Source organism: Marmota flaviventris, chromosome 11 (assembly GCF_047511675.1).
Source record: "Marmota flaviventris isolate mMarFla1 chromosome 11, mMarFla1.hap1, whole genome shotgun sequence".
NCBI classification, from domain to species: Eukaryota; Metazoa; Chordata; class Mammalia; order Rodentia; family Sciuridae; genus Marmota; species Marmota flaviventris.
This window is the reverse complement of record NC_092508.1, coordinates 32,126,489-32,142,446: the sequence shown is the minus strand read 5'-3', so window position 1 is coordinate 32,142,446 and position 15,958 is coordinate 32,126,489. Positions and strand designations below refer to the sequence as shown.

Below are 15,958 nucleotides of genomic sequence, written 5' to 3'. Positions count from 1 at the left end.
GGTATTTTAAGGCAGCACAATGTTATTTTAAGACTGGTATTTTAAGAGCCTTTTTTCTGAAGGTCTCTTACGTTAACACTTTTCCTCCTACAAGAAAACCTCATATTTAGGAAAATTCTATGTTCTAACTATAAGAGCAAAATTCTGTTATGCAAATATCTATTTAGAATAGTAGTATATAAATATATTATTCTTCCATAAAACAAAATAGAGCTCTTCCAATGAATGATTTTAAGGTATATGTTTTACCAAAAAGCTCAAAGTAGCTATATTTTGTAAATTAACCATTAGAGGATTTGATTTTAGTGTAAAAAGAATACTTAATACTGCATTTTTGTTCAGATTAACATGAGTGTTGTAACTACTTTTCTCAACAAAGGAATTAATTCTTATTCTGATTTCCCCTGTAAAAACTAATTTAAAACTTTTTAAATTAATGGGATAGTGTATATGCCAATAGATAAAAACTAACGAGGAAAAAGCCACTATTTTGCTTAGTAGCATCCCTCATTTATATTTGATTTACTTCATATATTTAAATCTAAAGTGATATAATGTTTTTATCTTTTATGTCTTAGAATTTAACTTGGGTCGTCTACAAGTTTCCAGAGAACTAGTAAATAATGTCATCCTTCCCAAGTGGGCTAAGTCAGCTGAAGATTTCATCTGTAAACATAGGAAAGCTCTGGTAAGATTTTTGTTTAGTTATTAGACAGATTAATAAGGTACAGATGTGTTTTCCAAAGGATGAAATAAAATATACCTAATTTTTATTTTTTCAGATTAATTTGTTATGTATGCTGTGTTTAGAAAGTATGATATAGTAATTTATTTTTAAGAATCTTCTGATACAGTAGCAATATGTTATAATCCATGAATATAACAAAATAGAGGTTGAACCTCCTTAAACTTAACTTTAAGTAAGCTTTGAATTTTAGAGCATTTGGGAGTTTGGACTTATGCTCAACAGGTCAAGTCTTTGCAAATATTACAAAATGGGAAAAATCCAAAATCCAAGGCAGGCCTGGTGGTACTCAACATGTATTTCTAGCTACTTGGGAGGTTGAGGCGGGTGGGGGGAATCCTTTGAGCCAAGGAATTTGAGGCCAGCCTGAGCAACATAGCAAGATGCTGTCTCAAGAAAAAGGATTGGGGGGACAAAAATAGAATCTGAAACACTTCTGGTCCCAAGCACTTTGCAGAAGGACTATTCAAACCTGTATTTAATACTCCAGTTCTTTATCTCCCTATTGTATGTATAACCATTCCATTTACCAAACTGGTGTAGTTTGATATTTTGCACTTGTTTCAAATCTCAGGAAGAATGAATACATTTTAAGTTTCTTATAACAAAAGCAGCTAAATCCTAAATGACACTTTTTAAAGCTCACTAATTTTCAGTTAAATTTCCACTTTGGAATTGAAGAACTAATGAGGGTTAGTTAAATATTGATAATTATGTTACTGTTTTGCAGATGATATAATTGGTTCTCTCTTTCCCCCCATAGTAGCCCACCTGGTTCTGTGCTTAAATGAAATGTTGCAGACTCTGAAACTAATTAGAGCACTAATTAGGCTAATACTTGGAAGCATTTTTTTTGTCATTAAAATATAGTTGTCAGGGGTTGGGGTTGTGGTTAAGTGGTAGAGTGCTTGCCTAGCATGCATGAGGTACTGGGGTTCGATCCTCAGCACCACATAAATGTAAAATAAAGATATTGTGTTCACCTAAAACTTAAGAATAAATATTTTTTTAAAATAATATAGTTGTCAATTTTACAAAAATCAAAATTAGATTATATTTGTAAGCAATAACTTTATCAACAAATAAGGGGGGCTGGGATTGTGGCTCAGCATAGTACGTGCGAGGCGCTGGGGTTCGATCCTCAGCACCACATAAAAATAAATAAGTGAAATAAAGGTATTGTGTCCAACTACAACTAAAAAATAAATATTAAAAAAACAAATAAGGAATTGGAAAAAAGAAAATAAAGCAATCTTGAAAGATAACCTTTTTCTCTCTGCTCACTGTTTTCGTAACTCTGTTCTTCCCAACCCCACCCCCAACACACACTGTTTCTTATTAGCTAGCAGAAACTTCTCAAGTCCATTTACTTAGTTCGTTCCTTCCTTCCTTCCTTTCTTTTTTGAGAGAGAGAGAATTTTTTTTAATATTTATTTTTTAGTTTTTGGTAGTCACAAGTTACTTTCTTATTTATTTTTTGTGGTATGAGGGATTGAACCCAGGACCTCACACATGCTAGGCAAGTGCTTCACCACTGAGTATACCTCCAGCCTTTTAAATCCTTTTTGCTAATAGTATCTAAGATCTAAGGTAGAAGTCGGGATTTTGGGAAGACATGCACTTTAGTGTTAGAAAATTTGTTCCAGTTATGTGTTGTTCTATAACAAACTATACCAAAATTCAGTGGCTTAAAATTATAGCCATTTTACCATCTCTCAGTGGTCAGTGTGTTAGCTGGTCTCAGTTGGGAGATTTGACTGGTCTTGCCTGAGGTCCTCATGTAGTTGCAGTTACATGATATCTGTGGTTAGAATCATCTGAAGGGTACATTAAGATACTGGGATATTAAATAATAGATAGAATTATCTTTATATATAATTTTTGAAGATTTACTGGTTTTTCCAAAATTGTCTCTTTCTCTCTCTGCATTATAGTCTGAGGATGTCTTCTTTCCAATTGGTAGCCAGGCTTTTTTGTTTCACATGGCAGCTCAGGTCTCCCCAAAAGTATAAAAATGAAATCTTCCTTGCTCTCTTATAATTTAAGACTTTGAATTTTCATAGCATCATTTCTGCCATCTTATGCTGTTTGAAGAATCAGTGCCAATTCAACAGGAGGGAAAGTAAACCCTATCTCTCAATAGTGAGAGGAAGAAAGAATTTACAGATATTTTTCATTCATCATACACTTTGGCCTTCTGACCACAAGTCATTTACATACCCTACCCTTTTTCAAAAACTTTTTTAGTTGTAGATAAGACACAGTATCTTTTTCATTTTATCTATTTATTTTTATGTGGTGCTCATAATCGAACCTAGTGCCTCACATATGCGAGGCAAAATAAACTCACTTAAGACACCTATGGTCTGCCCTCCTCCATTAAAGCATTAAGACAGGAATTGTCAAATTTTTTGTAACTGTTTGTCAACAGTAAGGTTCTGTGTCATAGCTCATTTCTGCCTTTTTTGTGTTGAAGCAAATGGATGTCGCTGAGTTCAACTACTAATCTATTAAAGCGACAGCAGATCAGGATTTGACCCCCAGGCAGTAGTTAATTTATCCCTGCATTAAGACTTGAATGCTGGGGATACAGTTCAGTTGGTAGAGTGCTTGCCTCAAATGCACAAGGCCCTGTGTTCCATCCCCAGCACCATTCATACCCCCCCCAAAAAAAAAAAGACTTGAGTCCTAAAGTCTATTATCTTGATATCTAAATCAAGTCTATAAGTAGCTGAAATCACTTAGGTGTTGCCTCTTTCTGATCTCAATACACCAAGTAAAGAAAGTTATCTGCTTCCATATAACAGTAGTGACATGACAAAACAGAAAAACTTCAGTAGAATTCCTGCTTTAAAAAAAGGAGCTGGGGAAAACAGAGAAGAACAGGAGGCTCCCAGCAATCACTGGTTCATTGCACTTTAAAATTCTAATAGGAACATGTTTTTAAATTTTTTTTTCCGTTAGGGCGGAGTCATGGTCCCTGAGTGTGATCCTACATTCAGTCTTTGGTTCTCCCCTCCTTCCTTCCTTCCTTTTTTTCTTTTTTAAAATATAATTTTAGTTGTAGATGGACATTTTATTTATTTATTTTTATGAGGTGCTAAGGACCACATGCCTCACACCTGCTAGTCTGTTTACATGAGTATCTTTGTCAAATTCTTTGAAGTTGAAAGCCAAGGTCTCTTTTTTTTTTCTTTTTTCAATCTCTTCTTTTTTGAACAAATTTTCTCTCTTTTAGTGTTAACTAGTATAATCCCTTTAAAACTTTATGAGTTTCTTAACTCTATTGGACAAAAGCTATTCTGCAGTACTTTACAGAATGGTCCCTTTTCTACTTTGGGCCAAATGAGCAACTACTGCAGAAAAATCTGTTAAGATTCTTAGACTCTTAAAATTTCTAGTCGAATGGTCTAAGAGATACAACCTTGAATCTTTCTGAGGTCTTAAGATTGTTTTACAGGGGCTGGGGATGTGGCTCAAGCGGTAGCATGCTCTCCTGGCATGCGTGCGGTCCGGGTTCGATCCTCAGCACCACATACAAAGATGTTGTGTCCGCCGAAAACTAAAAAATAAATATTAAAATTCTCTCTCTCTCTCTCAAAAAAAAAAAAAAAAATACTCTCATATGTATTCATGTTATCTGTCTCACTTTAAAAAAAAAAAAAAAAAAGATTGTTTTACAGTCAAATCCCTGAAAACTTTTACCCGATGCTATAGTTTAATGGTAATGATCTGATTTGATCATTGTCTCAGACTATTTCTCATTTTGAGAATATTTGCTCTCTTGAGTTCTCAGGATGAAATTGTTTTATTTTCAAATCTGGAAAATACCCACAGACAGATCCGTTTCTATATCTGATGTATCTAATACAGGAATCCCCGTTTCTCCTGTCTCTAGTAACAATGTCCTCGCTGTCTCATCACTAATAATCTCCATAAAGTCTCTGTCTGCTACCCAACTTGGTTTACCTCTTGGTGTGTGGATTCAGGTGGGAAGTGATTTGCAGCCACTTTTTCAACCCCAAGGTGGTTTTGTTGTTTCCTTGAATTGATTTTTTTCTTTATTCTTGAATTGAAAAGTTCTAAAAACTATTTCAATGGAAACTTTAACACAAAGATGCATTTCATAGCTCTCATTAATTCCTTTAGATATTTGGGCTTATTTATGTTATTTTCTTCCCCTAGTAGTTAGAATATACACATATCAAGATAAAAAAAAAGATCATCTACTTTATAGTACATATGAATAGTCAATATACATAGTAGATACTGAATAAATGTTTAACATTATTTTGAGAGAATTTTATGTACAGATGAAAAGATTTATGAGTAGAAATGTTTCATTTGCTCTTTAAAAAAAAAAAATTTCTTTAGGGGTGGGGGTATAGCTCAGTTGGTAGAGTGCTTGTCTAGCATGCATAAGGCCCTGGGTTCAATCCTCAGCACCACACACACAAAAAAACCCCATATATATATATATTTCTTTAGTTGTAGATGAAAATAGTACCTTTATTTATTTATTTTTATGTGGTGCTGAGGATCGAACCAAGTGCCTCATGGTTACTGGGCAAGCACTCTACCACTGAGCTACAACCCCAGCCCCTCATTTGCTCTTTTAAAGAATACAAATTATATTATAGTTGGAAGATATCTTAATTATTAAACTTGTTCTTTTTCTAGGAATCGGAGTATGTTTCAGCTCATCTTCATGAATGGATAGATCTCATTTTTGGTTATAAACAGAGGGGACCAGCTGCAGTGGAGGCACTCAATGTTTTTTATTACTGTAGTTATGAAGGTATAAACATATATACTTTTTCTGCTGCATTATTGTGATAGAAATTATTGTTCAATATATGGTCACCTGTGGCATTTTGAACCTGCTTAATATAGGAAAGACCTCCTTAGCAAAACAGCTTTTTGATTGAAAAATGAAGATGCTGCTTTTTGGGGTAGGAGGATAGTAACTAAGTATATATATAGGCAAATCTAATTATAAATGTCATTATTGGTGTTAAAAGAGAGTTTGGGGTTTGGTTCAGTTAGGTACTGTTAATTGAACTTAGGGGTGCCTTACCACTGAGCTACATCCCCAGTCCTTTTTATTCTTTACTTTGAGACTCACTAGGTGCTTGAGGCTGGCAGTTCTACCTCCTGAGTTGCTGGAATTACAGGTGTGCACCACCATGCCTCGCTGTCTAAAGAGTTTTTGATATCTGACATATATGTCCTAGTTAGTTCTACATTAAATATTACATATTAAATTGCTAGTAAACTTTGAAAGAAAGCTTTAGAATTATCAATAACAAACTCTTCAAATGACATTATTTAGCTCAGGATCAAGAATGTTTTCTGCATTCTACTGTCATGTATAACTAGAACAAAAATAATAACAATAATGTTTTCTGATTGCTTTAAAAGACTGAAAAATCACCTGACATAGTGATGCACATTTGTATTCCCAGCCACTTGGGAGGCTGAGGCAGGAGTATCATAAATTCAAGTCCAGCCTGGACAAACTTAGTGAAACCTTGTCTTAAAATAAAAAATACAAAGGGGTAGGGATTAGCTCAGTTGTACAGTGTCTCTGTGTTTGATCACCCAAGGACAGTCCCCAGTAGTGTAAAAAATTTTTTAAAAATTACACACGTGCACACACACATATGCTAATTTCGTTTCTGATGTTTGTGATGTGGCATGCTGTTTTGTTTTCACATTATAGTGAGCTTATAAGTATACTTCTGGTTTTAGGAGCTGTGGATCTGGACGCCTTAACAGACGAAAAAGAAAGAAAAGCCTTAGAAGGAATGATTAACAACTTTGGGCAAACACCTTGCCAATTGTTAAAGGTAAATTGTATAAGCTATTGTCAACTAAAGATACCTAGAAATGAATTGCTAAGGAATAGTATTACCATTATTTTTAAGAATTTTAATAATTTAAAACATTATGTCAGAGTTATTGTCCAGAATTTGGAAAAAAATAACATTACATTTAATTGATTATTCCTATTTTGAAATAATAAAATATTGCATTTAAAATTCATTTATGAAGACAGGTATTATGATGGATGCCTATAGTCCCAGCTACTTTGGAGGCTGAGGTGGGAGAATCTTGAGTTCAAGACTAGCCAGGACAATGTAACGAAATCTTGTCATCCCCACTTCCCACAACACACACACATACACACACACACACACACACAATCCACTTAGGAGAACACTTGCTGACCATATTACTTGGGTTCTATTCTTGGCACCGGGGGTGAGGCAAAGGGATGAAAATCCATTTCAATAGCCAAGTGCTTATAAGTGACAGGAAGGATTTATTTTTTTATATATATATTTACCCAGAAAGCCAATCACTTCATATTATTAAGTAGATGCTTTCTTATTCAATCACTGTGTTAGATACTTTCCTAAATCCTCACAGTGACTATCCAATTATCCTCATACTTTTAAATGATAAAACCAAGCCTAACAGAAAGTAATACCTAACCACAATAACTTACTTATTGAATACTTTTAAATACTTTATAAAAATACTTATTAAATACTTTTTCTACATTTACACAACTAAAAAGTGACTAGGGTAAGATTTATATGCATGACTAACTCCAAAGTCTTTGTACCATGCCATGTTTTCTCTCAATTAGTAGCTGTAAGCCCCTTGTTAAACTATATCTCTTTTTGATGTTTTTATAGGCCTTTCTTAAAAGTTAATTATGACACTCTGTGCCTTAGCGATTTATCTCTATTCCTCACTAAATTATAAATATGTTAAAGTCAGCAGCCATCTCTGAATAATCTTTATATATTTTGTGCATATAATATGTATAAAGTAAATATTTGTTGAATTGAAATCTCCACAGCTAATATAGCAACAGGGCATCTAAAGCTCAAGTCTATAGTTTTACTTCTGTCAACTCAATTTTCAGACTAACTTGATATTTGTTACTGTTCTTTAATGACAGTTGGGCCTCCAACATTGGTTTTTACAGAATAATCATATGAAGTCAGTGTTTCATCCCTTACCTTCTGGTACAGTCAGAAGGCAAAAGTAAAGGAATAAAACAGAACTATTCTTAGGACTCTGAAATGGATCTTATAATATTTTTGCACCACCTTTACTTTTTATTTTATAAGAGTACTGCTACCTTTTATCGTCATAAAAAAATGATTTAGGGACCAGTTGCATGTGCATCTATAATCCTAGCTACTCTGGAGGGTGAGGCTGGAGGATCTCAAGTTCAAGGCCAGTCTGGACAATATACTGAAACCCTTTCTCAGAATAAAAGAGTGGGGGTTGTAGCTCAGTGGAAGAGTGTGTTGTTTAGCACGTGCAAGCAAGGCCCCAGGCTCAATCCTCAGCACTAAAACCAAAAAAAAAAAAAAAAAAATTGAGCCTTGGTTAGGGCATCAGTCTGTGGTTTTAGAAAACTAAATAATATTATTAAGAGCTACATATTGTGTGACTCTACTTTGTGTACAACCAGAGACTGAAAAATTGTGCTCTATATGTGTAATATGAATTGAATTGCTTTCTGCCGTCATATAGAACAAATTAAAATAAATAAATAATTTTTTTAAAAAGAGCTACATATTTTAATACTTGTAGCTATCTCACCTATTGCCTTTAATCTAATATTTTGAGATAGAAATGAAAGAATCCCATTTAGTTAAAATTCTGTTCTTCATTTAACTGTGCCTTTATTTTGTTGTTTTATGCTTATTAATATGTGATTCTGTCCTGTATCTCTGACATGGAAGTTAAGAGAATAATAATAATTTATTTGGTAATTATGCAGCAATGTTTATAATTTGATTTTGATAGTGTTTACATTTTGATATTATTTCAGGAACTAAAAATTCACCCCATTATAGATCTTAAATAGTACATTTGATTTTGCCAAACATTTATTAAGCATTTGTTATGTTTAAGATTTTGTTGTAGGTATTGAAAAATCCGAAATTGAATACAACTTATGTCTGATTCTAAGATACCCAGAGTATAGGTAGAGAAGACAGACCATAAATAAGCATATGTAATTCAAAATAAAAATAAATGAGTACTAAATAAATAATTTGTCAAGGAAAATAATAAAAGAAAATAATTCTGACCTAGAGATTCAATAAAGATGTCATTAAGGATGATCGGTTGTGGCTCAGTGGTAAAGTGCTCACCTAGCATTTGTGAGGCCCTGGGTTCAATCCTCAGCACCACATATAAATAAAATGGAGGTATTGTGTCCAACAACAACTAATAGAGCCCAGTGTGTGTGAAGGAATACAGTGAGAGATGTTTTAATGTAATTATGGAATTTTTTCTTAAAATTATTTTGAAGGAGCCACACCCTCCTAGATTATCAGCAGAGGAAGCAATACAGAAGCAGACCAAAACAGATGCTTCAACCCTAAACCTATTTCAACACCTCCCTGAACTCAAGTCATTTTTTATAGAGGTAATATACAAGCTTGGTAATATCAAACAATTTTCTTTGTGAATTCTGTATACCTCAAAGTTTATTTCATTCTTTAATGGAGCAGAATATTATAATATTTAATATTAAATAGTACTACTGTAATAATCTATTCTTGGATTTTTAAAACGTTTTTATTGAAAGCTTTTGTTTGTGCTGAATGCTTGTCTCAACTATTTGTTTTGACTTTCTTTCTTCTACTTCACATTTTCCTGACAAGGAAGGACAAATAATTGTGTTTAAAATACTTTGTTGTGGGCCAGACACAGTGGTGCCCACCTGTAATTCCAACAACTTGGGAGACTGAGACAGGAGGGTCACAAGTTCAAGGTCATCCTCAGCAATTTAGCAAGACCCTGTCTCAAAATAAAAAATAAAAAGGACTGGGGATATACCTTAGTGGTAAGGTGCCCCTGGGTTCAATCCCCAGTACCAAAATCAAACAGAAACAAACTTTTGTGACAATTGAGATGACATGTAGAGAGCTTATATAGTGTCTGCTTATCAATAAAATGTGGCCCAATATAAATTGTTATTGATAGTATAAGAAAGAATAGGCAACAGGCTGGGGTCATGGCTCAGTGGTAGAGCACTTGCCTGTCATGAATAAGGCACAGGGTTTGATTCTCAGCACTGTATATAAATAAATAAAAATCCATTGACAACTAAAAAAAATAATAAAGAAAAAGAAGGAATAGGCAAGCAAAACAGCAATAGTTAATGCTATAATTGAAAAAGTACCTTCAAGGGCTGGGGTTGTGACTCAGTGGTAGAGCCCTTGCCTAGGACATGTGAGGCGCTGGGTTTGATTCTCAGAACCATATATGAATAAATAAATAAAATAACAGTTTATCAGCAACTAAAAAAAAATTTTTAAAAAGAGTACCTTAAAATTTAAAAATTCAAATGTTTATACATTTGAAATATTTAAGATAGTCTAGAAAGTAATAATGAAATACATTTATACTTATGAATTTGTTTATGACAGATAATATTAGCTCTTGGCAAAAAGAAAAATGAAGGGCTGGGGTTGTAGCTCAGTGGTAGAGCGCTTGCCTTGCATGTTTGAGACCCTGGGTTCGATCCCCAGTACCACATAAAAATAAACAAATAAAAATACAGATATTGTGTCCATCTACAACTAAAAAAAAAATGAAAGAAAAATGAAGATTAAAATTTACTAAGTTAGGGCTAGGGCTGTGGTTCCAGTGGTAGAGCGTTTTCTAGCATGCATGAGGCACTGGGTTCCATCCTTAGCACCACATAAATAAATAAAATAAAGGTATTGTGCCCATGTACAACTTTTAAAAAAAAGTTACTAAGTTAATAAAAATAGTTTGGAGATATACATAGAACAAGCAATCTCAGACTACAGCAGAGGTTGGCAAACTTTTTTTTTTACGGATTGGATAGTATATTGGGCTTTCTAAGCCATGAGGTAAAATAAAGGGTACATATATAACCCACTCAAAATGTAACCATCTAAAAACATAAAAAGCTTTCTTAGCTCACTCACCGCCCACATAACAGGTGGTGTACTAGATTTGTCCTACAGGCTGTAGTTTGTAAAATCCTGCATATATAGCATCACTGTAGAATGTTTCTTAGGTTCATTACCATGAGAAAATGTAAAGAGGTTTTTGATAATTTAATGTAAAATGAGATTTATAATAGTTTATAGCTTGATGAGTTTTACCCAAATGAACTCTGTTGTAGTAAGCACCATTATATTTTAGTATAGATTTGCTTTCACATCTTTGTGAGAGTACTTGGAAAATAATCTTTCACTCTTTACCTAGATTCACATAGACAGTTATTTCAACTTTTCAGTGCTGGTAGTTTTCCAAAAGTATCTTAAGTTAGTTCCCTAGAACTCAGAACAATATAGAAATGGTGCTGAGAAGTGATGACTAGTTCCTGGGATGTGTTGGTTGTCTTCCAGATTGGGATTTGCAAGAACTCACAGGAGTCAACATGTATCAGTTGTGCTAAGATTTATTTCAGTGAAAGGATACAAAGCAACATAAGCAAAGACAAAATACAAATGGGGGGAATCCAGGGGAAATCCCGCACAAGCATCCAAGAGTCATCTCCCAGTGGAGTCACACAGGATATGCTTAATTATTCCAGTAATGAAATGTGAAAACATCTTCTTACATATTAGGGCAGCTCACTGGAGACTCCGTGTCCAAGACTATTATTGGAGGCTAGTTACATACCTAGCACATACTAACATTCCAAGTTCCAGAAGAAAAGCAGGTGTTTAGCATAAACCCTACTAAGCACAGTGTAGGTATAAAGAACCACCCTTATCACCGAAGGAAAAGTTTTATGACAGTGTAAGGAACCGTTTGCCTGTCAAGTCCCAGAAGGCAGCCAAGGGTCAGCCTTGCAAATACGCCTTTCTAAGGATAGCATTCTCAGGCCTGTTGTGTTCTTTTTACTGCCCGTAAAGCAATCTGTAAAACTCTATTTGAACCATAATCTGATGGATATACATTATTATGTTTGTTATATAATGCTGGTAGGCTGGGCGTTGTGGTGCACACCTGTAATCCCAGTGACTTGGGAGACTGAGACCAGAGAGTTGTGAGTTCAAAGCCAGCCTCAGCAATGGCGAGGCAACTCAGTGAGGCCCTGTCTCTAAATAAAATACAAAATAGGGTTGAGGATGTAGCTCAGTGGCCGAGTGCCCCTGAGTTCAATCCTCAGTACCAAAAAAATAAATAATAATAATGCTGATAGAACTATTTTCATTATATCTGATCATCATCAAAGAGAAAAAGCACATAAGGAGACATGCTTGTGACAGGTTTTTATATGATAATACATTCTTTTTTTTTTAGAGAGAGAGAGAGAGAATTTTTAATATTTATTTTTTAGTTTTCGGCGGACACAACATCTTTGTTTGTATGTGGTGCTGAGGATGGAACCCGGGCCTCACGCATGCCAGGCGAGCGCACTACCACTTGAGCCACATCCCCAGCCCAATAATACATTCTTATATATAAATGGACAGTGACATATTTATCCTTTTCTGTGTGCACCATATCACATGGTAGCTTTTCCCCAAGAACAGAAAAGATATCCTTGGGTACTAATAACTTATTAGTCTCTTTTCATCATCAAAAGAGATGTTTCTCTTTACATTCCTGTGAAGAGAGATCCCTCTGTAGGTCAGCACTTCTTACTTGGTACATAGTAGGTAACAAATAATGTTGTTACCCTAATGTTAGGTATCATTTATGAACTATTATCCTATTGGGGAACAAAGTTAAAATTCTTGTTGTCTTTCATATTGTAATAAAATAACAATAGATGTTTTCTGAGAATGGTATTTTTAAATAGTAACATTGAGGCTTTCAGGAAAAGTACCTCAGTTAACAAAAGAGGTCTGTTTTGGGGAAGTTAAACCTAAAAGACTTTTTCTATGAATTATAATCAGTTTTCCCATTTGACTTATTGACAAATGTATTTTTACATGATCTATATTTTCTACTTTATATTCATGTCAGCATAGCAAGGGAAAAGAAAAGGTCATAAATCACTGGTTGTTTTAAATGATTGCTGCTCCTTGAAATCTACATCTCTGTTTAACAGCAGAGTAGTGGAATAGAAGAAGGTGATGGTTTCAGAAGTTTCAAGTATGCCATCCAGGGCTGGGGCTGGGGCTCAGTAGTAGGGTACTTGCCTGCCATGTGTGAGGCACTGGGTTCAATTCTCAGCACCACATGTATATAAATAAAATAAATAAAGGTCAACAACTAAAAAAATTTGAAAGAAAAAAGTATACCATCCAAACTTGGTATAAATTCCTTTCCTACATTTTAAATTAAATGATTATATGATTGATAGAGTAAAGTGCCATATCATAGGGTTCATTCTTCTTTAAAGAAACAAATCTTTTTGTAATCTGTGCCTAATAAATATGAACAGAGCCAACCACTGAACCTCTTTTATTTTACAGGGAATTAGTGATGGTATTCCACTATTAAAAGCCATTGTCCCCAAAAATCAGTCTCGTTCTTTCATGTCTCAAGGCAGTCCTGAGTTACTGGTAAGTTGACTTATACCTTGGTCACACTACAGTTCCTATATCCATTCTAACTTACCAAAAAAAAAAAAAAAGGAAATAACATTTTTTAAAAGCCATTTGTGTCCTGGGGTTGTGGCTCAGGGGTAGGAATACTTGTCCAACATGTGTGAGGCAATGGATTTGATCCTCAATACCAAATTTAAAAAAATAAACAATTAAAATAAAGTTATGTATATAAAAAAGCCATTTTTAAGAATAATAGAGGGCTGGAAATGGGAGCTGGCTTGTAATCCCAGTTATGCCAAACACTGAGGCAGGAGGATTGCCAAGTTGAAGGCTACCATGAATAAGACTCTGTCTCAAAAGTTAAAAAAGGCTGAGAGGTAACAGCTCAGTAATAGAGCATTTGCCTAGCATGCTCAAGGCTTTGGGTTCAATCCCTAGTACCAAAAGTAACAATAATGATAACAATAGAGAACATTTTTATAAAACTAATTTGATGGAATTCTGTCTTCAGTTTATGTGGCTTTTAAGTAGTTACTGTAATTCTAATCTGGAAAAATAAATATATGGAAATTTCTAGAAAAATAAATATGTGAGGCTGGGGCTATAGCTCAGTGGCAGAGCACTTGCCTAGCACATGTGAGGCACTGGTTTCAATCCTTAGCACCACATAAAAAGAAAAATAAATAAAATAAAGGCATTCTGTCCATCTACAAATACAAAAAAAAAAAAAAAAAAAAAAATTAAAAAGGGCTGGAGATATAGCTCAGTTGGTAAAATGCTTGTCTCATTTGCACAAGGCCCCGGGTTCAATCTCCAGCATCAAAAAAATAAAAGAATAAATATGTGAAAAGAACCAGGAAATTTTATGCAGGGAAAACAAGAGGATAGCATCTTATGTTAAAATTTATTATAAAGCTATAATAATAATAATGAGAAATAATGCAGAATATGTTAACATATATATTCAGGGCACTTTGGTCAATGTTTTACATGAATTTTTCATTTAATTCACCTAATCCTATGTGATAGGCACTACTGTTACTTCCCTTCTACAGATAAGAAATTAAAACTCAGAGAAGTAACTTGCCCAGAGTCACAGATCTAGCAAGTAAGAGATGTGGGACTTTGGCTCATGGACAAAACCTTGGTCTGTTTTATTCTAATTTTGTCACTTAGAATTAGACCTATTTTTATAATTATGCATATTGTTTGCTTAGAAAAAATTCTAGAAAGATGAATTCTTGTGATTTTCAATTTTAATACCCTTTTTTTTAAAGTTATGTGAATTGAGAGGTAGGGGTAGTTTGTTACTTTTCTAATCAAGGGGGTAAAAAGCTTTGCATTTTCAAAAGGAAGTATTCACTGTATCAATTCAGGGAGTCCTAACAGTTCATTATAAGTTCTAGTTCTCAGTCCCCAGTACCACAAAATAAATAGTGCTGAAGTAGATAAATTCTTCTGATTTATCTTCTAAATGATGTGTGTATCATATTTTTATGATGAGACTTAATCTTGAATTTTCCCTGACTGCCAGTAGTTGCTAATAAACTTTGAGAAATTATGAGGAAGAAAATAAGGGCCTGGGGATATAGCTCAGTTGATAGAGTGCTTGCCTTGCATGTACAAGTCCCTACGTTCAATCCCCAGCACCACACATTAAAAAAAAAAAAGAAAAAGAAAAAAAAAAAAAATATATATATTTTGACAACTTTTCTTACAGTAAGATAGAGCTTTGTCCACTTTAACTATTTGAAGACTTAATGAGTTTCATATGTTAAATACACAGTCCCACAGTATTCCCCAAATGATAAGTGGCCATCTGATTGTTCTTCGCTGCTTTCTTTAATCTTTCATTTGAATCTTCATTTATTTTTTTAGATAACAGTAAGCATGAATTATGTTATTGGAACTCATGGATGGCTGCCTTACGATAGAAGCATTTCTAATTACTTTACATTCATCAAGGATCAAACTGTGACAAATCCAAAGTAAGTAAATGAACATTTAAGGCAGAACAGCTACAGTCAGTACCTTATGGCTGGGAAAAAATTGATTCTGCTCTTTTTTTTTAATCTTTAAAAAATATTGGTTTAATTATACCTTTCAATAGAGTTTGTTATACTTTACTTCTGTTCATTTTGAAAATACTGTCTTGAGACCCAGATTTTGTCTTCTTTTTTTAAGTTAATATTTATTTTTTAGTTGTAGTTGTACACAATATCTTTATTTATTTGTTTTTATGTGGTGCTGAGGATTGAACCCAGGGCCTCACACGTGCTAGGTGAGCACTTTGCCGCTGAGCTATAGCCCCAGCCTCTTTTGTCTTCTTTTTTACACCACTCCTATTCCCTTCCTTTTTTTTTTTTTTCTAGTTATAGGTGGACATAATGTCTTTATTTTACTTTATGTGGTGCTGAGGATTGAACTCAGGGCCTCACACATGCTAGGCGAGCGCTCTACCTATGAGCCCCAGCCCCAGCCCAAATTCCCTTCCTTTTTTTGAAGTTATATTCTGACTTGAAAGGATCCTGACTTGGTTTAAAGACAAGATTGAATTTCTGTAACTGCAGCTATGAAAGCAAAAATTACAGTACAAATAGTGTACTTAATTGTAATTATATTCTATTTTATAACTTCTGAATAAATTCTATGTGTTTAAGTAGTAAGAATTAACTTAGTTATTTTTTTAAAT

The 15,958-nt window shown here is 34.0% G+C and overlaps 1 protein-coding gene across 4 annotated transcripts in view; it reads left to right on the top strand.

Annotated features, from left to right (window-relative positions):
- Nbeal1 (neurobeachin like 1) overlaps nucleotides 1–15,958 on the top strand; it is a 187,922-nt gene that overhangs the window by 153,404 nt on the left and 18,560 nt on the right. For all 4 annotated transcript variants that reach the window (XM_071618886.1, XM_071618885.1, XM_071618884.1 and 1 more), the window contains 6 exons: nucleotides 579–688; nucleotides 5,426–5,543; nucleotides 6,497–6,594; nucleotides 9,090–9,206; nucleotides 13,192–13,281; nucleotides 15,145–15,254. In XM_071618886.1, coding sequence (XP_071474987.1) covers nucleotides 579–688; nucleotides 5,426–5,543; nucleotides 6,497–6,594; nucleotides 9,090–9,206; nucleotides 13,192–13,281; nucleotides 15,145–15,254 — 643 coding nt within the window. The remainder of the gene's footprint in view (nucleotides 1–578; nucleotides 689–5,425; nucleotides 5,544–6,496; nucleotides 6,595–9,089; nucleotides 9,207–13,191; nucleotides 13,282–15,144; nucleotides 15,255–15,958) is intronic.